Source organism: Sinohyriopsis cumingii, chromosome 13 (assembly GCF_028554795.1).
Source record: "Sinohyriopsis cumingii isolate HCF-2022 chromosome 13, ASM2855479v2, whole genome shotgun sequence".
NCBI classification, from domain to species: domain Eukaryota; kingdom Metazoa; phylum Mollusca; class Bivalvia; order Unionida; family Unionidae; genus Sinohyriopsis; species Sinohyriopsis cumingii.
The window spans coordinates 21,124,759-21,149,974 of NC_142973.1; the positions used below are offsets into that span (position 1 = coordinate 21,124,759).

Here is a 25,216-nt window from a genome sequence, read left to right on the forward strand (position 1 = left end):
GCATAAGTGCAATCATCCAAGATCTTGGTGACTTAACACATTAACCCCTGGAGGTTTTTGTCATTTTCGCTACATCTGTCTACCTTTCTATAATACCACCCACTTTAGTGTATCATGCACAATCATGACGCTACAGAGCTCGGCAGTAAGCTACTACCTCCTGCCCTGTTAAGTCGTTGCTACGGGTTAATGTGTTAACAAGGATTATTTTTTTAACAAATCATCAAGGAATTGCTAAATTTGTAATTTATGTGCAATGTCGATACACAAGTGATTAAATACGCAAGGAATATTCAAATTTGGTGACATCATCAAAATGCCCTGTTTAACACATTAATCCCTGGAGGTTTTTGTCATTTTCGCCTGAAAATCAAGTAGGAAACACATTTTGAAAGCTATTTCTGAACAGATCCGAAAACACCAAATCCCCAGTGATCTTTCAATAACATACTGCCAAGTTGTGTTAGAAACATCATTTTTCATTGGCTATTTGACTCACGCATGAGCAGAAGGGTAAAAGTTGGAGTTCATTTTTTTTTGTTGCTAAACAGAGCCATTATTTTTGTATCAAGACCACTCTTTAGTCCAAATACCCATCGTATCCTACTTTTTGCAAAGGCTCATCTGTCTGTTTGCAGTTCATACTGGTTTGCCTAAGATCTGAGACCAAAAAGTCTAAAATCCAAACACAAAATCGGATTCCAACCACGGGAGAATTTTGGGTAGAAAAAAGTCGGGTCCAAGAAAATGAGTCTTTTTTTAAAATCTGTATTTTGTATTGCAGCTAGATATTCCCGATTATTTGGTATCATTGTAGAGCTACATCTGTCTACCTTTCTATAATACCACCCACTTTAGTGTATCATGCACGACCATGACGCTACAGGACTGGGCAGTAGGCTACTACCTCCTGCCCCGTTAAGTCGTCGCTAGGGCTTAATGTGTTAAGCCTATTTACCAAGCTTATCTAAATTGAATCAGAGACAAGTGCATAGAGTGGCAACAAGCCTACCTAATCACATACAAGATGAATTCATTAATATGCATGGTTCTAGCTGTTGTTGTTGTCACTGTTGTGGGTTTAACTCCATTTCTCAGCACACAACAGGCTTCACATGACAGCCAGTGTAACTGGTTGGTGAAGAACCCGGGAAAATCACATTATGAACCACTAAACCACAGAAAGCTACTGGCAAGCATTCCCACATGCCCAGAAAGGCCGAGCCCAAGACTAGAACCCACATGGACAAAGGTAAGATGGCACTGATCAGTAAAGGCGAGTGCTTTAGACTACCCAGCCACCTGGGGTCCCTTAATCATCAAACTCATCCAAGATGTACATTTTCTCACTATGTCGATAAAGGTTCATATTTCAAATCCAAACCAGAACATAACTGTGACTTCTGAGTGGTAATAAAGTTCAGACAATCATATGAAACATTAATGTGCTCAACACTCACTTATTATCAAAGCATTCAACACCTTGATTACAGAAGCATTTATTCCAAGTCTGATCAAAATCAAATAATATATATGATATCCAGAGTGTTAACTGTGCCACCTAATAAGATGCAACATTATTTCATTAAAATGTATGATCCAGGCAACATCACCCCTGTACTTGTGGAACTTTGTAACACAAGATTCTGTGCAACTATCCATTGCACACTAGCTTCTTTAGCATATTTCAAAAATTTTTGCATGAACAACATACCTAGCCTAGTTCTGGGATACTTTATCTCACTTTACCATCCCTGATGCACAACTCAGTGTACTATATTTATTAAACTTTTGAATGTTATTTTTTTGAAGCGCAGTTTATTAGAAATAATTAGTATTAAAGAAAACAACAATAGACATAATGGGTACATTACGTTACAGCAGATCTGGACCTTTGTTGTTTGCAGTTTGACTCAACTTACAAGCAAGTACATATGGCAGAGGTTAGAGATGTTGTTGTTGTTGTTCTAGGGTTTAATGCCATTTTTCAGCACAAGATAGGCTATACATGGCGGCCAGTATTAATGGTGGAGGAAGAACCCTGGAAAACCCAGGTAAGAACCACCGACCCATGAGAAGCTACTGGCAGGCTTTCCCACGTACCCACGCTAGCTGAGCTCTGGACTCGAACTCACGCAGACAGAGGTGAGATGGCAGTGATCCGGAACGTTAAGCGCTTTAGACCACTCGGCCACTCGGGGCCCCTAGAGATATTGTAGTTATACATATACAATGTGCATCCAACTAAAACAAAATATACAGAAGATGAAGGCCTGCATTTGACTTAAAATTCTGAACAAAATTCAGGTCGGCACATCATACATTTAAATCTAAAATGGTTTTGAATATTTTCCAAACTGTAAGCCAATTCTGATGGAACTGATTTTATGCTAAAACATGTGTTTCATGAACCAAATCCTAATGTTCTTAAGTCCAGAAACAAAACATCTGGGTAATAAGAGAGTTTTGATTATAAACAAGACCCTTAACCCCTCATTACACATGCAAATGATATAGGTCTATTCTTTTCATTGCCATGCTCACCTATATGTAATCAATGGAAAAGAAACAACACAGAATATTCATTAAATATACGTACCAGATCATGTAAAATTTAAACCACAAGTTTCAAAATAAATATGCTGAACTAAAAACCTCTTTGCCAAGGAGACAACTTTTTTTTTCAGAAATCGGTGCTACATGTAAAGAACTTCATCCTTATTTGACTTGTTTGAAAACTGTGCCAAAACAATATTTACTACATGTACTAAAATGGTTCTACCATGATGGTATTTATCAGCCAAATGGCACAAGTCTCACTGAACAACAAATCATTTCATTTACATTGCTTTTTCCCCTCAAAATTATATTAATATTTACATACACTTGATAAAGATTGGTTATAAAGAGTTCAAAATCATCAGATATCTGGTGGAAATCACCATAAATTTTATCTTCTCTCGGTTGTCAGCTGCAAATATATATATCATACACACAAAACCTACACTCCTCTCTAATACTACAAAGCACTAATACACTCCAGTCTAAAAACCTATAACCCTCACCAATCAACCATAAATACCTTCCTATTCAATTATATCTTATCATATTACACAGCAGTTCAACCACAAATATCATCCTATTGAATTACATGTTATCATATACCAAATTAGATACATTTACCTGCTGACCCTTAGTGACCTCTGCCAATGAATTCTTATTGAACCATGGAAATGGATAAAGACTAAGCATGCTGCAAAGGTAATAGTTTACTAATATAAATAAATAGCAGATGTAATTTCAATACAGAACACAAAGTTGTACAGTTCATGCTGTGAATATGCATCAATACAAACAATATCAGAGTTTACCAAAGGAATGCAGTGGTTATCCTGATTTGCCTCAGAAAACATACTTGTCAATACACCTACACTAGGGCATTGAACTGGGACAAGATTATGACCAGCAAATATGTAAGATACCAAGAAAACTGGCAATGTATCCAAAGACAGTTTTCATCACTGCTGCTAGTTACCACATACTGCATGCTCACACACAAGCCGAGTCCTACTGCAAATGACAGACTCGGATCAGCCATTGAATAATGCAGTGTCAGATCCGAGTATATGCTTTGTTTATTCTACTGATTACTCCTGACAAACTGCAGACCTAAATCTGCCAGGACTTGATGGCAAAACTTGGTCTGTCCTGTTTGCCACTGTCACTTTAGGATATTTGATTGACTTTTTTTTCCATAATTATAATTTGGCTATATAAAAGGAGCCGATCAGTGTACAAAAATAAAGTACAGGTGACCTAGTTGATGTTTGTCTTCCAGAGTCTACTTTGTCATAGCCATTTTAATATCACATTTAAAATAAAATGAACTTTTTTCAGTGAAAAATGAAGACAATGTAACTGGACAAAGTTTAAAGCTAGTATTTACTTAAGTCGTTGGACTTGTGTAAACTAGGTAAATTAGAGGTATTTTGTCCTAGCTCTCCTCTCAACTTACTCTCATCAGGTGTACATCATTCTAACTGCTAAAAGTGGGTTTTGAGACAAAAACTATCTCTTACCTGCCCATAGGCAAAGATGGTTGCGTTGTATCCCTCGAAGCATCTGAAAGTATTTAAAAAACAATACATGTCAAATGTATGATAAGTGTACATATATCACACTCAAGTGCATGATACATATCAATTCTAAAACTGAAGCACTTATGTAAAAACATGTTCCCCTGATACTAAGGTCAAAAAGTTGAGAAAGACTGTCATACAATTTATTGTCTAAACTTCATAGCAGCTCATCCAAATAGAAACATAATTTATCAAGGGGTTATATCACTGAAAAACTTAAACCAAAATTTAAACAAATCTTTTATAATTATAACCTCAACCTTGACCTTGACCAAAATATGTATTATAGTTTCTGAAAATTGTGTATGTGTGTGTGTGATTTGGATTTTCAACATAGCGTTAACAATTTTTCAGTCATATCGCAAAAATGTCTGCAGTGTGGCAGTTTATAGCGATGTCTAGCACTGGGGCATCATGCCACAGACATGTAGCACAATGTCCCACCCAGTCATTTTATCCTGACACCAGGCCAACCAGTCCTAACACTAACCTCTTAATGCTGAGCGCCAAGCAAGGCAGCTGTTAGTACCATTTTTGTAAGTCTTTGGTATGACTTTGCCAGGGATCAAACCCACGATCTTCCACATCTGAGGCGAATGCTCTAACCACTAGGCCACCAAATGGTAGGTGAATTAGTGAAAAGATTTCCAAAATGCTTTTTGTGGCAAACATACTGGATGTCTGTGGGGCACCATTTTTATTTTTGCATAAACTAGGTATCAAAAGAAGTCCTTTGGTGAAATTCTGAAGTACTGTAACTAACAACATTTTTAAGATGGCCACCCTCATATTGGCAAATGTTTTGTTTAAGACCAACTAGATACTGTCAAATATCTTCTGGTAAAAAACCCACGGTGATGTGACCTTCTGTTCAAGAGAAGCAGCAATAGCAATATTTTACAACTGCTGCTGTAGTGGCCATATTCAGTGTCAGTGTGAGCGCTTTAGACCATTCGGGCACTTCGGACCGAGTTAATAAAATGAATATTAAATCTAGCTTTCATATACTAATTTTGGTTAAACGAACAGAAATTTATTTTAATTTTTTAACGAAAATAAATAGGATCCACTCATGTCCCATTAATCTTTCAATGCACTGCATGGAATAAAAGTCTAATATAACATTACATTCCTATGACAGGCTTAATGAAATGTGGACAACACTAATGGCTTTCTTATTTTTCAAAAATACATCCTCCATGTCTTTGTAATAAAAGGAGTTTATTATGTGCAAAAATGAGACAGTAATAGATCATGTATCATACATAACTTATGACTTTCCATATCTTTACCTGCTATGAAAATTACATTAATGATTTGAAAATATGCATTTTAAATGTGCTGCAATTAGCTTTGATACTACTCTTTATTTAGAAGTAAATAAGTAAACTGCAGCTTAGCAATCCTTTTTGTATTTAAATAAGAATTCATGATATTTAATTGGCTTATTAAGCTGCTACTATTTTCCTCATCTAACTTATTTTTAATTTGGTTCTACAAGAACTACATGGTCATAATTAACATAAATAAAATAAAAAAGTTTCAGAAAGTGAATAGATTAAATATCAATATTTGAAGAACAAAAACTGAACGAATACACAAAGTTCACAATAAACATGAAATAACTGGATTTAAAACCACTGAAACTAAAAGCAGTTAAACCTCCAGTTCAGAGTAGATAAAGAAATTCTACTGTGACACATGTTTAAAGCCATCAAAAACATGAAACCACATATTAATAAGAATCAGTCCAATTAGAGAAAGATTTGATGGCCTTGGCAAACATGTGGCTTAGCAACCTGCAAGGCATAACTGATACATACAGTGTGTTCAGCTTAGGTATAAATACAGTTCAAAGGGACTGATACTCTTGCTGGGTGATAAGCTTTATAAAAATTCAAGACAAGACCTTTTTTTTTCTTTTTACTCTGAGTCTTCAAACCATTTCTAATATTCTTCAGCGATAAAAATATTTTCAAATCAAGCTGCAGTAGATGACATACTGAATGTCAACTTGGCACCATTTTCATTTAAGACAATGCAGACATCATTAGAAGTCTTTTGGTGAAAACTCCATGTCATAATAATAATCAATTCAAGGGAGAGGTGACAGTAAGATTTTAATCCAGTCATCATGGCAGCCATACTGGAATGACTGGCAATGTTTTCATTTAGGACCAACTAGGTATCATAACAAGCCTAATGGAGAAAACCCCATTTTTTAGTATCCATTTGGAGAGGGGTAGATAACAATATCTTCAAGACAGTCTCTGTGATGGCCATATGGAGGGTTTGTCATTAAGGACTAACTAGACATCATAAGAACTCTTCTGATCAAAACTCTGTTTAAAAATTACTTTCCACTTGAGAGCAGCAGTGAAAACAAGATTTTCAAGATGGCCACACAGCCCATTTTAATTTAGGTTTCAACAAAACAAGTCTTTTAGTAAAACCCCATGCTAATATGAGCATTCTTTCAGGAAAAGTACTGATAACAAGAGTTTCAAGCTGGCCATTGTGGAAGTTATATTGGATGTTAGATTGGCACCTTTTTCATTTAGGACTAACTAAACTGCCTAATAAGTCTTCTGGTGAAAACCACACATTAAAAGAACATTCTGTTCAAGTTAAGTTGTGACAACACAAATTTCAAGATGGCTACCACCAGTGTGGCCATACTGCATTTCAAATTGGTATGATTTTTTATTCAGGAGCAGCTAGACATGATAAGAAGTCTTTTAGTGGAAACCCCACATTGATATGACCAACCACACAGGAAGAGTGGCAATAACTAGTTTTCTCAGAAGCAATAACAACATTTTAAAGATGGCCAGACATCAGATCAGCACAGTTTTCATTCAGGACCAACTAGACAATGTAAGAAGTCTTTTAGTAAACTGAAATGTTGATATGAACATCCATTCAAGAGGAACAGCAACAACAAGGTTTTCAAGATTGCTGCCATTGTGACCATATTTGATATCAGATTAGTACCATTTTCATTTAGGAACAACTAGACTTCATAAAATCTTTCATATAACACCCGATCTTGATATGATCATCCATCCATTCAAGAGGAGTAGCAATAACAAGATATGTACCATTTTTATTTCCCAACAATTAGAGCAATACATAAAGGTGCACTTTTCAAGGCAATCCTCAGGTAGTTTAGGAGAAGTAGCAATTACACATTTTGTGATAACATACGGATGGATGATAGATGATGGACAACATCCCATCCATTTGGTCTATGAAAACTAGAGGCTATTTATTGTGTAGTAAAAACAATTATATCTACCACATCTATTTTCACAACAAAGCGTGAAAATAAATAGGTATATTCAATTTCAAACGATGACATGGTGGATGTCCATAAAAAATCAACTGAACTGCAATATGTTAATTTCTTTTTTTTACCCATTAGCACTTAATAACTGACCTTAGCCATTTTTGTGCTGTGCATTTGTACATATTCAGGCATTTAAGCTAAGATTGGTATTGCTTTTAATTCTACTTCAAAGTTCAGCTTGCTCAAGCAACTTTAAACATGGTTTTCATTCCTGAAGATTCAATGCCATCTGCATGATTACAGACATTATTTCAGTAATTTCACATTGCTGGCTTAATTTACTTCTAAACCCTGTCTAAATACACATTTAGTGTGTGTTTTAGGAGAACAAAATGTTTAAATTAGTATAAGTAAAAAACTGACAATAAAAGCCATCTGACTGACAGTCTCACGCAATTATGCAGTATTTGTCATGTGGACCAAATCAATGTAATTCTAACAAATGAAGTTGTATCTGCATGAAATGAAAATAATCATAGAAGTTGAGCTCCTACTGGAAAAATGCTTCTTCATCATTTGCATCCTTATATTTGGTAATATTAAACTCACCAGTTGAGCAAACCAGCCATGACAAGTATATTTGTTTGAGCTGTTACCAAAAGAAAACAGCGGCGTGCACTTAGCAGTCTTCATACAAACAGTTCGTCTACGACAATGTGACACATACACAAGTATATTTGGTTTGTATGTACTTCACTGAGGCTGGACTAGAGGCTGTATATTGGCTATCAGTATATATGTATCTGTGGGAACATGTTAAGGGAAGAGTGCCTGGGAGAATAATTAAAAAGTTCTAAAGCATTAACCATGAAAAAAGAGTCAATGCAGCCATGTTGCAAACTGCTTCAAAGTCTTTCTTGAGATATAAACCTAATAATATGCATCATTTCTTTTATATGTTTGTTTCAATATCTCTCACTCTATCAAAATCACAGCATCATTAAACTTTTTTATATTTTGTGAAGCATCTAAATATTCTCACAGGATTCTTTGCTGGGAAATTTATCCTTCATCTCACCGCATTTTAGCTGATGATTCTTGGAATATTAAATTGCATTGGGTACAACTTAAAAAGAGCATTTTGGTGTCTACTATAGCTCAGTCTACAGGTAACTTCCAATTGATGTAATTGATGTCTACAACTACATGATTATATTGCTGTGACTTTCCAAAGGGGACAATAAATATTAATCCATTCTTTACTAGCCATGATGTCAACATCCCTGATGACACTAAATACAGTCCACGACTGACAAAATCGAGAACAATTTAACTTCCACCATCCGAAATCTGCAATACGTGTACTGCAGTACCAACACCGGGTACCGATAATAAAAGTTCTTTTTCTAACTTCCCATCTTCCCCTTGGGGTGGTGGTGGTGGTGGGGGGAATGACATGAAATCAAAGCAAAGTAAAACAAAGACTGCTCTTTGGATATGTTTGGATGAAATGACAAATTCGAGTATTTTGCCCAATGAACCCCCTAGCGTGGACCTTGATACATACATACAAACAAGCAAACTAAAATACATAAATACACAAGCATACATACATACTGGGAAAATACCAATGGTAAAAACAAAAAAATTTAATTACCCTTCAATGAGATCCTTCACACAGCTGTGATAGATGGTCTCCTGTGTAACTTCCAAATCAAACACAAAGTCAAATGTAAAGGATTTGTCTTTGCCGATCATAACTTGTGGCTCTCCAGGAACCACATTTGTGCACACCTGACACATGTCGATCTTCTCTCTGGCAAGCTGGGGCCGAATTCTGAAATATGCAACATAAATGTAAGACATTTTAGATCACAAAAAGAAAGAAATAAAAGAATATGCAGTCTGTGTCTCCAGTGCAGATTTTAATGGGTTTTGGAGGGAGTTCATTTAAACATCACTGTTTGAATTCTGTAAAGCTAGTAACTAAAGTTACAATGACCTGTTCTTCCCCTAAAAACACCAAGACATGTATTGGCAGTATAAAAAATATAACATTAATCATAATGATGACAAAATACTAACATTTTTAGCGATTCTATTTTTCTATACAGCTTCTTCCATTCTGAACACAACATGTAATGTGATACCATGGACATTAAATTAACCATATCATGAATTTAATAATAAAATGAACAAGCTAGAAGTGTTTCACCATCTGCTACTAAGAAATATTTAGCAGATTTTTCATAAACACTATAATACTTTCAAGGCTGTATGATAATATTTCATATTAAAAATATATAGTGAACAAACAAGGTTTTAACTGTCTATTTGTCTTTCCACACCTCAGCATTACTTTACCAGATCTTTTCTAATTGTAGGAATATCAAGGTTGGAATCATAGTTTTCCAAGTGGGTGTTGAATTGGGTCTGTGAAAATTATTTACTTGTTTGGTTATTTGAAATTTTTTAGAAAAGGGCAGCATTACAGATTTTCTGTTCTGGATCTTACATTCATTTAACTCAAGTCAATACTGATTTAACTCAAGTCATTACTGATTTAACTCAAGTCATTACTGATTTAACTCAAGTCTTCATTCATCGTCTCCTGTTGATTTAAATAGTTTCAGCTTTATCTAAACTATTTATGAGTTAATAATAGCCTGAAGGAAAAATTGGTTTATTCCCAACAGCAAAAAGCCATTAAATTTTGCAAATATCAAAATTCAAGGAAAACATTGCAATTTTTATTATTCACTTATAATGGAAAAAATACACCCTTGAGTTGTAATTAAACAGATCATGAGTTACATTTATTGTAGTTCTAACTGGCATTTTGGTGGTCGTGCAATGCTTCAGTCATTTGAGATCAGGGCTGGACGGATAGGGAAAAAAACCTGAAGTTTTTGTTTCAAAAAGAGTGTGAACCCTGCTAAGTCTAGTTGATCTGGATAGTTCTAAACATGATCCTTAAACACACACCCCATCAACTTTAGTCACATCTCCTGCAGGAGCTACTGCTTTGAAAACTAGCGCCCCAGAGAACTTATATGAGAATTTTGGGTTTGTTTTTATTACATGATGCTAAAGCATTCAACGTTACGGATCATTGCCATCTCACCCCTGTCTGCATGGGTTAAAGTCACAGGTTCGACCAATGTGGGTATGTAAGGAAGCTTCCCAGTAACTTCTCATGGGTCGGTGGTTATTTCTGGGGTTTTCCCGGTGTGCATACATGCCAACCACTGGCGAGGAAAAGTCTAATTCAAGTACACAAAAGGAGTAATCCAAGCAGAAAAAGAGTAAGCTACATATAACATAATAAAATTCAATGAGCATATGTACAAAATGATTTATTTACCCCTCTGGTCTTTTAATATCAATTACTGCTTCATATTTTTATATATAGCACTTTGAACTTTAAAAAGCTACAGTCTCTCATATTACAAAACACTCTGTACCAGCTGAGACTATGAATGTTTTTCACACTAGTAGAGCACAAGTGCTGGGTTACAGAACCTGGATCTGAATTCAGTTTTATTTTTGTTAACAATACTGAACAATCTGTCACAGTAAGCATTAGAATGGTAAAGAACAAATATTCCTTTCATAACCTGACAAAGATGAGGAAATTTATATCTTCCAGTTATTGGGCCTTTTAGCTGGGAAAGGAGGTGCCATTGCACATCAACTCTATTTGCATGAAGTACATAGTAAGGTAGAATGCCAACTTCATACTTCAGGAGTTCTTCTAATTTATCGGCAGCCTTTCCTGCAAAAAGATGCATCATATGACATGGACAATTTGATATGTGCACTGATGGAGACATTTTTCAAAATACAGAATGCAACTCCTTTATGAACTCTAGTCATCACTGATGCTTTATCAGCTGAAAACCCCATACAGTTCTGCTAACTTATGTTTATTCAAAGCATTATTACACAAATAAAAAAATTCTCCAGTGGAATCTACTGTTAATTCTGGTAATGAAAGAAGAGCATTCTGACTTTGCCTTTTTTGTTATCAACGTCTCTTACACAGACAGGGTACAACCTTTTGTCATCACAATCACTGCTCCTGTCTATTGCAATACTAAATGACCCAATTTTCATGGCTTCTGCAATTTTAAGTGAATTATCTTCTGCTAAACACCTAGCAATATTTGATGATTTTATTCTTGCACACGCATATTTTCTGCAACCAGAATTTTGCAATCGGGAAACATCCGTTTGAACAAAGGACCAAAGCAGCCTCCTACTGCTACATGTAGTCTATGTTCTATTAAGAACTCTGTAAATAATGCCTCTGCATTTATAAAATTTGTGTCCACAATTTAGTTCTGCTGTACAAAGGAAGTTCCCTTAGTATTGGAGTTAGTAGAATGAGCTAATTTAAGGTTTATTTGTTTAACCACGATGGCCATATTTTTCAAAATACCTTGCTCATAGCTAGTGTTGCTCCACATCAAATTTACCACCATGAATAATATGAAAATTCTTTACATACAGCCTGCAATGGGCACGAAGCTGCCCCAGAATTTTACACTGCATTGTGTAATTCATTTATTCATCTTCAAATCAGTTTTTCGTCTTTTCTAACCCATCTGTGAAATTATTTGAAAAACATTTTTGCTCTAGCACACACATCGACTAGAATAAATCTGACTTGACTTTTAGTGTCAAATACCTGTACCAGATATGAATTAGATCAAAGAATCTGCAAGAAAAGAATACAAATTATAAATCCAGTCTGTTCTCTCCTAACTAAGCCATGTTGTACAACTGCTATAAATATAAACTGAGGTCAAAAGTTTAAGTAGAAACCAGCATGTTTCTTGGAAACAGGACAGCTGCTATAAATAGAACATAATACTATCAGAAAAGTGCATGCAAGCCTATGAACAAGCGTACTCTTATGTTGCAGTTGCACAGAAGTTGTCTTTTCTAGAATACGGTTTGAAAGATTAATGGGATTTTAATAAAAATGAGAAAACAAATTATTAATTTTTTGGGGAGGGGGATATATCGAAAACACATAATTTTAATACATTTATGCATAAGGCGTAATTTAGTGAAAAAAGCATAATATTTAAGCAAAAAGCGTAATGGTTGGCATGTATGGGTGTGGCATGACAAGTTGTTATGCCGCCACTGTGGTAGGTGTGTTATGGTTGGGGTTGGGTGCTCCTAGTATTTTTTTTTAATTATTACAGAAGTCCCACCCAGGTTAGATTTTGGTTGGTAATTAAATTAGTGAAAGACATGTAAAGGTCCAAGCCCCCAGTGAGCAATGCTGACAGTTAAAAGATTGAATATACAAAAATAAGTGAAATTCAACAAATAAAAACATCATGACAATTCAATAGTCAAATTATTAAAATTTCCCAAGTACTCTCCTTCCGCTCGACCCTGGGATAGCCTATTGCATTATTTCATTAGTAGTGTGAGATAGATTTCCACCTGTCCTTGTATTCTATTCATCTGTGTATTCTTCTCTGCTATTCCTTCTTCTCTTCCTCCCGACTTTCTCCAAATTCCTTCTCCTCCTCAACTTCTCTATACACATCCTCCTTCTCCACTTTCTTTTCCTTGCCTCCTTTTCCTCCTTCACCTCGACTCTCTCCACCAACTAGACTTGTCGACTCCAACTGCTCTGCTAGTCTCACTTCCATCTCCCCTCTTCGAGACCTGGGACTCAACTGAACCAGAAGTTCTGTTCCCCCAAAAGCTTCCTTTACAAAGCTTTGTCTTTCCTTAGCATCTCCTCCCAAAGTTTTACTATCAAATTATGAGTGGCTTCCTCAGAGTAACCCTATATTGCTCAATCTTCCTAGGTGAGATTAAATTTTTGCTGCTAGTTAAAAGTTATAATTCAGATTGAAATTGTTATCACACCCTTGATCTCAATTCTGATTGAATGTCACTTTTACCCAATCCAATCAAACCTAGTGGACAAATGTCCTTCTCGCTGTCTATCCATGTGGGGACGGATTTAAAACTCGGCCCAGTTCCTCGCAGGTTCCTCTGATCTTAGGACTAAGCTATAACACATAGGTGGGAAGTCGCTCGATCTAACGCCTGTACAGATTCAAGATGTCGGGTCTTCTCTCTGGTCACTGTAACCTTGCGTAAGAGATTAACTCTAGCCTGCGGCAATGTTTAGACATCAACCATGGCTTGTAATAATATCTTAGTTTATACATGACTTACAAACTTGGGTTGAGCAAATGTGAAACCCGGGTTCTTCCTCCACTATTGATACAGGCTGCCATGTATAGCCTATCTTGTGCTGAAAAATGGTGTTAAACCCTAAAACAACAACATGTTAAGATACTAATATATAAAAATTAGTTTTCACTCTAAAGGTTAGATTTTAGATGTATCTATACAATAGGACAGAAAATAGAAACAAGAGGATTCTAATTGCTAAGAAATAATGATTCTCCTCTAAACTGCCACTGGTTTATATATACATGTACCTATATACCTTTGTACTTATAAATAGAACCCCCAAATCTGTGTGATTTATATTTTGTGTAAGTGGAAACCCAAGCCATTGTGTAAGTGTGATTTATGTTTATTTCACATCTTACTTCAAACCCATGGACACTGGTAGGCTGTGTTTTGCTTGCAGGTCAAAGTTGACCACTCTCACAAGTTGATTGTTGGATCACTACAGAATATCATTCAAAAAGCCAATTAAGTGATGTCCACCAACAGATCTGTTCCACTACAAATACATTTTACCTTCTGTAATGATAATTAGTTAACCAGCTTAAATTTTTTTAACTCCAACTTTTGCAGGCTGCATGTTCTGTATATCATCTTCTGAAATCCTCTGAGAACCCAAAAAGTGATAGACATTGTAAGTTTTGCTCCAGAAATGAAAGTGTGAACACTGGATAGGTGATAAATAGAGAAAAAGACAAAAATGTTGAAAAAAGTTTAAACTACAAAAGTTAAATCTATACCACAATATCTTAAACCAGTGGCTCACAACCCCTAGGGTATGACCTAAATTAGGGTCACAATGACGTTTTGGAGGGTCGCCAGGATATTGTTTGGGGGGTGGCAAAACTTATCAAAATGTGGAAATGGGGTTGTGAGTCTAGGAAAAACTACTTTTAAGACAGCAGCCAAAAACATGGTCTTAAACAGTTTGGGAAATTTGCTCTGAAAATAAATGTGTGGATAATGAATGGATTGGTGACAAATGGACCAAAACATTCAAATACTGAAACTGAATACTTGTGAACAGTGATGAGCACTTACAGACCACTAGCTTAAAAGACAGGGTTCAATCTAGAATTCTGGGGATATGGTAGTCAATGATCCCTTGTTATTTTCTAACAAGACTAAGCCTGTTTTTGAATAGTATTTTACATGGTTTGTATTCTTTTAAAAAAGTAAGTTCATTCATTTTTCGAGATAGTAATTTTACACTATGCAATTTATAATATTTGCTGTAAATAAATTAACACTAAAATCTGCATTTCTGTCTATCCATTATCTACAATCTTCCCACATTAACTTAATGGGACTATCCACAATTTGATTCATAGCAAAATCAGATGTTTATGCTGTCATATTTGTGAATGACATTGAATATAGATAAGCAACAAGCATAAACTTTTACAATTAGATTTACTCTGCTTTTCTTCTTGTGTTGGTGAGTATAGGGCTGTAAGTATCATTGCTGATGTGTTCTGTTCACTTAAAACAAATTGTTCTGAATAGCAATTTGAATCGTTTTACAAATAAGGACATGCAAATGAGAACCACTTCATGTGTATCTGCATGTATCTATGGTGCAATGATGTTAAAAAGGCTTATACATTTTTACTCTGGCAACAATCTCACGAAGATCAATGCAAACTATGTTGCCAATGCTGTTTTTGTAATCACAATACATTCATTTTATTTGGTTCTAATGGTGGACTTCATGAAACACAATACATTCATTTTATTTGGTTCTAATGGAGGACTTCATGAAGCACGGAAGCATCTTAAGACAATTTTCACTGGATTTTGATTTATTCTAATTTATGCAAATTTACACACAAAAGATCAGCAGCACCTTTCCAAAACATCTCTTGTGAATACATGTTTATGCATAGTAAGACTGGTTATCTTTTATGAATGTATTAAACAAGGTCAGTAAGCATTGTAATCAGTTTAACTAAGCCACCATAGTCTCAGTTGGCCAATTGCTGATCTACATAATGTACATTATGGGTACAGAGCCAAATTCCCAAACACTAGCATATGCATTGTTTATACCTGAGTAGGCCTTGAACTAATTGTTTTGCTGTCACCTAGGGCAACCTAACTAGAAGCATGAACTTGCCCTTGGGAGATTTAAGCTTGCTGCAAAATAAGACCATATCATACCAGAACTAAGTAACAATAAGCAATAAATAAGTATATGTATACAAACTCACCAACACAAGAAAAAAAGCAGAGTAAATCTAATTAAGTGCAAAAGTTGATCCTTGTCAATAAAGGAAATTATGCAAAATAAAATATGGGATGTTTGAAGGAAATCATGTTAAATTTATCTTACAAATCAAAAACTTCTTTGACTTGTGTCACCTTAAACCATATGATGATGGACAACATTAAACTGATGTAATGAAAATTTAGCACCCTGACCTATTTTTTATGATCTAATGCTTACTTAATAAGTACAGGAGACCAATGCATACTAATTGTTTGACAACTAATTACAAAGGCAAAAGTGTTTTCATATGATTCTCCAAAGCTGACAGTATTTTTTGTCCTGTTTTTTTGTTTCATGACAATACTGTAAAGATACACCGGACTCAGTTTTGGATCACAATCGGGGTTATCACTGAACCTGTGAGTCTGAATTTTCAGGCCCTGTTAATGCTCTGGACACAAAAAATATTTATCAACAGACAAACAGTTAAAAATAAAGCGAGAAAGACTAAAGTGATTTAGAGAAACTTATATAGACAACTGCCTCATTTTAGTGAACTCAAATAACTCACAAACCTATTTATAATGCTGTTGTTGTTGTTGTTGTGGGGTTTAACGCCATTTTTCAGCACGATAGGGCTATACATGGCGGCCAGTATTAATGGTGGAGGAAGAACCCGGAAAACCCCGGAAAGAACCACCGACCCACGATAAGGTACTGGCAAGCTTTCTCACATGCCTACATTGGCTGAATCTTAGACTCGAACCGCCGCAGCCATAGGTGAGATGGCAGTGATCCGTAACGAAGAGCGCTTTAGACCACTCTGCCACTCGGGGCCCCTATTTATAATGCAGAGGCAGGTGTACAGAAAAGGCAAAAATGAAATATTTGCATCTTGTGAAATTTGTTATCAAAACTGGCAGATATCCAATGTGTAAAGATAACCTCATGAGGTACTTAGAGGCTGCACTAGATTAATTTGATAACTATTCATAAGCCTTAATTGCACATTATCTTGCAAGATGAATCAAGTAAATTGCACAGGATTTATGCTACAAGTCAGTAATAATTTTCTTTATTGTAGGAAATCTATTGTGAACACTGGATAAGTATTGGCTAGACTTTATTTGAGCATGAAGGGGATGAAATGGTTGGTTTTCATGACAATTTTCTTTTAATTATGAAAAAATGGCACATTATTCAGTATTCATTTATAGTTAGCTTTCTCCTTTCTTTTCTAAATTAACTTTTGAGAGAACCAAGACTTTCTAATTATCTGGTTTAAACTGTCACAGTTCCACATACTGTAATATATAAAACAGTGTTTTTAGTTTTCAGCAAAGTGTCAAGACTAACGTCAACAAAGTTTTCGCTGTAAGTTATATGTTGATACTCAAATTAACTTAAACATTTAACATATAAAAAAGTATTTTTGTCTAACATTAATTTGAATTTATATTAACTTGATGAATTACTATGGTAAAAGTTGAAAAATGCAGCAACAAATCTAAGGTAATAAAGCTCATTTTATAACATACCTCCAAAATATAAAACTTTCTGCCATGTTCACATGAATGCCTATTATTAAGTTAAAAAAAAGTGGAACGAAAGCAAAGACTGACAAACAATATATAAAAAGCACAATAATGGATTGGTCAGGATTTGGATTTTTTTTCATGTAGCTAGAAAAATTTGAGTTATATTGCAACAATGTCTGCAGTGTGGCAGTTTATAATGATGTCTATTAACAATGAAACAAAATAGTATAATCACAATGACCACTGATAATGAACTAAAATCTTATATCCTTAAATCAGAATTCATGAAAAGATCAACTTTAAAATGTGTTACAAAATTTTCTGCTAAAAAGCACTTTAAATAAGTGGAAATTATTGTTATGTAATCATGAATTTATTGTCTCATGACATGGAACCAGACAAAGCTTATGGTGGTTACCTACAGTCTATCTACAAACAATATAAATTTGTTCAACAATTATTAAAAATCATGTGTACTCCTCTTTCAATCTACTGCTCATTCTTCAAAACTGGTAACAAAAACATCAAGCCATCTACAAAAGTGTGCTAATTACTGTACCCCAACACAATTTAAGTATGCGATTGTACTGAATCTTTCTGTATGCATTAATTAATAAGGTTCCTCTCTTGAAACTAAATTTTTTATGTGTAACCCTTTTCAATGCAGGGGTACTAAAATGTATCAAAAAGCAGTACAGCACAAGTTCAAAATTCCATCATCCTTTTCCAGGAAATAATAGAGCATACAAGTGTAAAAAAGACAAATTTAAAGTAAGTAAAAAACAATGCTTCAAACAAAACAAAAACTATCTGTAGTACAAACTTACTTGGAAAAAATTAACAACTTTTTGAGAACAAGACTAAACTGTAAATTAGTAACAATATTCTTGCAAGTGTGAAGGAAATATGTCTGTGTTCAAAAGCACATGATTGTATTATTCATGTATCAGAGAACATTATCAGAACAGAAATCCCTTTAAGGAACTGCTCCTCTAAAGGGCAAAAAGAAGTTTCAGGGATTCAAGATAAGATTATTTCTTCAATTTTAACTGCTGAGTGCTAAAACCATCTTTTAGTATTCTTCAGTAATAATATTTTCAAATTAGTTACAGTGGTACATATACTGGATATCAGCTTGGCACTATTAGCATTTAGACAAAGTGGACATCATTAGAATCTGTTTTGGTAAAAATCCCAACTCATATTGTTCATTAGTAGAATAGTGAGAACAATTTAAAGACAGTTATCGTGGCATCCATACTGGATGTACAACTGGCACAAATTTTATTTACGACTTGGTGAAAAGCACATGTGACAATGATCATCCATTCTCGGGGAGCAGTGACATCAGGATTTTTTTTAGACAGTTGTGGCAGCCATACTGGATATACGACTGGCACCATTTTCATTTAGGACCAGTCAGGTTCATACAAAGTCTACTGGTAAAATCCCAATGTTGATATAACCATCCAGGAGTGGAAAATACTTTAAAGACGTCACATTCCATTCAGAAGAAGTAGCAATAACAAATTTTCACAATGGCTGCTACGGCAATGCTAGATATCAAATTAGCATAATTTTTATTTTAGACCAACTGTACATTATAAAAAGTCTTTTAGTGGAAACCTCATGTTCACATGACCAGCCATTCAGGAGGAGTAGTGATATTTTCAAAATGGCCAGAATGGCACTCATATTGGATATCCAAGCAGCACCATTTTGATTTAGGATAGACCTACTAGAGCATGGGATGAACGTCAAGGCAATCCTCCATGTAGTTTCATAGTAGTGATAACAAATGGATGGACATAAAACTGACTGTCCTTGGGCAAGGCATGTTACTCCAACTGCCTAGAATAACCAACACCTGAATCTGTGCTAAAAAGCACCAAACAAAACCCATAAACTTTTATGTTCTGTATCCAGTACAGCTATAAAAAAAAAGACTTTTGGATCAATAATAACTTAAGCAAACATCAGCTATCAAAAAAATGAAAGAATCAGTTGCCTAAAGAACAAAGTGACAAATTATATATATATATACCATCACTTGGTCAATCAATGTAAAGTACACAACTTTCTTTTTGATCTTATTGAAAACACTAAATGTCTTATTTAAAATTAACCATTTAATTTGTCTAAAAATGTTATATACAACAACAAAAAATTCCAGAGGGGTGTTCAAATTTCTTGGTTTAGAGGCCATGTTTCAAACATAGGAAAAGAGCATACTAGTACAAGTATTTAGCAACCCAAGAACATACTTTCGGTCACAAAATTTAGGATGTCATCCTTTCAAAAATAAAGAACAAACCAATTTTCACTTATATTAAATTAACAAAACATAGCAGTTTTAAGCAGGTATTTTAAGAGTTTGGACAAGAAGGGAGGAATGATAAAAGGGTCAAGAGGAAACATCTGGGGTAAGGAGCACCCATTTATATTACCATAATCTAGTTGGATTAGTGAATGCCAGACAAAACAAATCTTAAAGGAATTAGTCAAAAATATGATTAACTACTGTATAAATATTTCATTTTAGAAAATGTCTTCACAAGTCATGAAATAGTCATAATGGTCAATGTCTGATTACAAACTAATTTTAAGTACTGAAAAGAAATGACATTTTCATTTTTTTTCACAATGTCATTTTGTGGATTGGGCAGAAAATTAAAATAAGTTATTGTCATATGTTTAATATGGAATATATTTTTAATGTGAGTCATTTAAAGTCATTTTATTAGAAGATTAAAAGATTATTATCATCGCTATTGCTTCATAAAATAACATCGTTTAACAATCAAGATGAACATTACGATGAAGAATGTCTAACTGGACAGTTGAATGAATAGATGATTTATGAAATCATGACCTCTAAAAAACTTTGTGTGACATAACAGACTAATATATAACCATATGAAATGCATTTAATTTGTAACTGTATCATCATTTATGTTAACCCAACCCATCAATGAAATGGGGAAAAAGGTACACAATTGGATATCTTTTAAAAATGGCATTGAATTAAACCAAAATTATTGTAACAAAAATACATTTCAAACTCAACAAGCTTAAATAGGTAAAAATTAATGGAAAATCTTTTAAGTAACAGTTGGATAAATAGTACATAAAAATGTCCTGAAATAATCACCACAATAATTTAATTAAATAAGCCAAATAATGAGGGAATATATTATTTTATTTGTCTCAAGCTATTTAAATGTTTGTCTTGTTATAATATGCCTTTTAGCACCTGTTACAAAGAGACAAAAATTACTTACATTTTTTCCCTTCCATTAATTTTGATTCACTTACCAAATTCTGTGATGCCTGCTGCAGAAATTATATTTCTGGATTGCACAGACAAGACTAGTGTCTTTCTTTTATTCTCAAACTTTCCAAATTGGATTATTTTATGATTACTTGTATTATTATATATTATATACATTATATTTATTATATTTTATGAACTGTGATCTATTAGGCAAAATCAGGAAAGAGAAACTTAAATGATAAAGTCTCATATACATCATGATATCTTTATATCTTTATATTCATGTATTGTATGTAGTACACATATGATTAAGTCCCATACACATCATGATATCTTTATATTCATGTACTGTAGTACACATATGATACAGTCCCTAATACATCATGATATCTTTATATTCACGTACTGTATAGTACACATATGATACAGTCCCATATACATCATGATATCTTTATATTTATGGACTGTAGTACACATATGATACAGTCCCATATACATCATATCTTTATATTCATGTACTGTAGCACATATATGGTATAGTCTCACATACATTATGATATCTTTATATTCATGGACTGTAGTACACATATGATAAAGTCTCAAATACATCATGATATCTTTATATTCATGTACTGTAGTACACATATGATAGTCCCATATACATCATGATATCTTTATATTCATGTACTGTAGTACACATATGATACAGTCCCTAATACATCATGATATATTTATATTCACGTACTGTATAGTACACATATGATACAGTCCCATATACATCATGATATCTTTATATTTATGGACTGTAGTACACATATGATACAGTCCCATATACATCATATCTTTATATTCATGTACTGTAGCACATATATGGTATAGTCTCACATACAATCTGATATCTTTATATTCATGGACTGTAGTACACATATGATAAAGTCTCAAATACATCATGATATCTTTATATTCATGTACTGTAGTACACATATGATAGTCCCATATACATCATGATATCTTTATATTCATGTACTGTAGTACACATATGAAAAAGTCTCATATACATCATGATATCTTTATATTCGTGTACTGTAGTACACATATGATCATTGTTGTTGTTGTTGTGGGGTTTAATGCCATTTTTCAGCACATGATAGGCTATGCATGGCGGCCAGTATTAATGATGGAGGAAGAGCCAGTGGAAAACCCTGGGAAGAACCACAGACCCATAAGAATCTACTGGCAAGCTTTCTCACATACCCACATTGGCTGAATCCTAGACACGAACCCACACAGACAGAGGTAAGATGGCAGTGATCCATAACAGACAGCGCTTAAGACTACACAGCCACTCGGGGCCCCCCATATGATCATTGATTTTACTAAGTTATTCAAAGACCAATATCCAGTTAATCTGACTTATTTCTGTATCCCTTATAATAATGAAAAATTTGTTTCAGCTAAGTTTTATCGTAAAAGAATTTACTATCCCATAAAAGGTTGTCACATATTCTGAATCTTGTTCTTGTGTGCAGTAATTAAAAATTGCTACTGATTAAAACAAAAGTTTTAAGCACATCTTTAAAGACAAGGGATTGAAAAAAAATAAAAAATGAGCATAAAATCAGCATTGATTTGCAATCTATACTATTTGCAATCATTTTAATACCTTTTCAACATCGTACGCACTTGATTCACTCACTGGAGAACTCACAATAATCCATTAACTTTAATGTAAAATTCAAAAAAGCAAAAATTATAATACTTTAAAAATCATATTCAAACATTCAAAAATGACATACAAGTACTGAAACAACTTTCCCTAAAGACAAATTCTCAAATCTATAAATATGCACTATCTCAGGGGTGTGCAAACTACGGCCCGCAGGCCGCATGCGGCCCACCAAGGGTTTTGATGCGGCCTAGGAACAAGTTATCCTTCGCACTGACTGTTTATGTTACTCTGTTTATCAAATAAATGAGCTTCTTTTGAAGTTTAAGTTTTCAAATATTAACATATTAACAACTGAAAATCAATTAGATGTTATTTAGAAAAACCTTTTGTTTTTGCTATTTCAAATATTAATTATTTTACTTAATGAACTATGCGGCCTGCGACAAGGTGTAAATTTGTGTATGCGGCACTTGCACTGGAAAGTTTGCCCACCTCTTCACTATCTACTGAGTTCAGAAGAATTTGCAGTACTGTGTGACTAATAGTTTTTCCTTGTCTAAAAAAAACAGACACATATTCATGACTTCACTTGTATATTTTTGTACTACTTTGTATTCAGGTTAAGCAAGTAAATGTTTTTTTAAATACTGAAAATCCATAAATCTGAGATACTAATGGTTCCTGATAAGATGTCTTTGGTGAAGACATGCATATGAACTTATCAGTGAACACATCAGTGTGGCATTTTGTGCACATAACCTCATTCCAAAGTTCTGACTTTTGACTAATTTTGGTGAAACATTGAACTAGTTCAAGGAATGGTACATTCCTGTCTGCATTATAATAAATCTTTCAACTGTAATACTTTGAAGTTTGAATTAATTTAAGCTGCAACTGTGGGGAAACAAATCACGTTTTCAGACAGTGGACATAGTCATATCGAACTGACCAATGTAGACTGCATCACACAGTTGTTTTCATCCTATGATAAAATTAAGTGTATCCTTTATATTATATATTCATTTTCTCAGCCACACAGGTCATAGCTGTGGATATAAAGACTTTATTTTAATAGTATTGGGTATTTTGATTGGAATTGTCCGGAAAGGTGTCACTGTACAGTAAATGGGTTGGCATAAAATAGCACCACTGTTCAGTAATAATGGTACTTGATCATGATAACATAAGCCATCAAATGATTCACCTCAATTAATAACAACACTTGAAATGTAATAAAGTTACAGTAACTAATGTTTGAATGGTCAGACTAATTTCTCATTAAAGTCACTCACTGTAGACCAGACATAGCAAACACACCCACCCCAAAAAACGGTGGGTCCCTTCATTTTGTCTCAGACAACTCAATCAATCCAGTTGCCTTTAACAACAAAGGATCAATGGAGTTACTTCCATGTATGTTACTATATATTGTTCAAATTGTCTTTTTGTCATTTCACTTTCAAATTGTTTATATTCTGTCATGTTTCTCTTCGCGAAAAAAGAAGAAAAAAAACAACAACAAAACAGAAGTTATTACTGCAATTTTGTACAAATTCTATCATATCTTTACACAATATATGCAAGACAGAAGACTGGTCCTTATTATTATGCCTGGAGAAACTAAGAAAAGACTTCAGACTTGGAGAAGGTAGCTTGGTTACGCGTTATTACATTAAGCATGTAATCTGACCACCTTGGATAAAGGCTTAAGCACAATCTACGTGCATGTTCGCATTTTCAACAAAATAACCACACAGCACTGTCACTGAGCACCTGTTTCTTGCGCACGTAATTTATCACTGTAGAGTTAAAGTATACTCTTTCTGACGTTGATAAGTATTAAAACAGAACTTTAACATACCTCAAGGCAACTCGGACGCTTGAATCATCGTCTTTTTTCTCTGTATTCTCGTTCATTTTCATTCCAAATCACAACACATTGAGTTAAGAATTTGGCGACATCTTCTCAGCAAGGTGTTCTATTTAGCTTTCCGATTAAGTGCGATGTGTATCACATGCCACTCAACCTATATACTCTACTAGGACATAACTATTCCTCTGCCTGACAATCTGACGACGCAATACACGTAAAGTGTGTCATTTTTTCAAAATGAAGAGAATGCTTGCCATTACTGTGTTTTCAATCGGGTAACGTCCGTTTCCCTTCAAGTCAAGCGCCATCTAATGATTAAAGTGGTCATATTTAAAGGGGCACCTACTCTTCGCTTAACATTTGTCCAATATACAGAAAAGAGTAGCATCCCTTGTTTAATCCGTACGTTCTACATTTTAAATTGTTAAGACAATGTGCACTAATCATGGTAAATGACAAAATAATTAAACAAATGGCGATCTTGAAAACTTGTTTCAGTTGTCTGCTTTATATTAGATCCGTTGCTGTCCACTGATACCATTTTGTATTGATTTTGCAGAGATAACTTTACCAAAATGTATTGATTTATGCACTATCATAGGGCCTACGTCAGTCCTGTGAAAAGAATTTAAAACCTGTGTTGATACCGATCGACGAGTTAAAGTCGTATAGCCTACAGATTTTGGCTGTTGATTTGTTGGGCTAGCCCTAAGTGTATTCATTCTTTATGTTGTGTACACGGAATATTCGGGATATTTTTCCTGTACTCCGTTGCTAGATTAAATAATTCTTTTTACCCTATTTAAAGACTAAGTTTCATCAACAAACCTCACAGTTGTTTATGTCAATGACTTGTCATGATCACTTCTACCAGCTTTGTCTATATTAAACAAAATCAGCGTTATTGATCTGGGATTATTTACAAATATTCCCAGTTGTAATCGTTTGGATTTTATATAAAAAAAATTATAAATATATTTTTTGTGTGTGT

General features: G+C 34.3%; 1 protein-coding gene across 1 annotated transcript in view; it reads right to left on the reverse strand.

Annotated features, from left to right (window-relative positions):
• Nucleotides 1-24,521, reverse strand: part of LOC149785030 (kinesin-like protein KIF21A) — a 259,702-nt gene extending 235,181 nt beyond the window's left edge. Inside the window, exons 1-3 of the mRNA XM_089978736.1 lie at nt 24,214-24,521; nt 9,086-9,265; nt 4,080-4,122 (exon numbers count right to left, since the gene is read on the reverse strand). Of these exons, the coding sequence (XP_089834862.1) occupies nt 4,080-4,122; nt 9,086-9,265; nt 24,214-24,275 (285 nt within the window). The 5' untranslated portion in view covers nt 24,276-24,521. The remainder of the gene's footprint in view (nt 1-4,079; nt 4,123-9,085; nt 9,266-24,213) is intronic.
• Between the last annotated feature and the right edge of the window lie 695 nt (nt 24,522-25,216).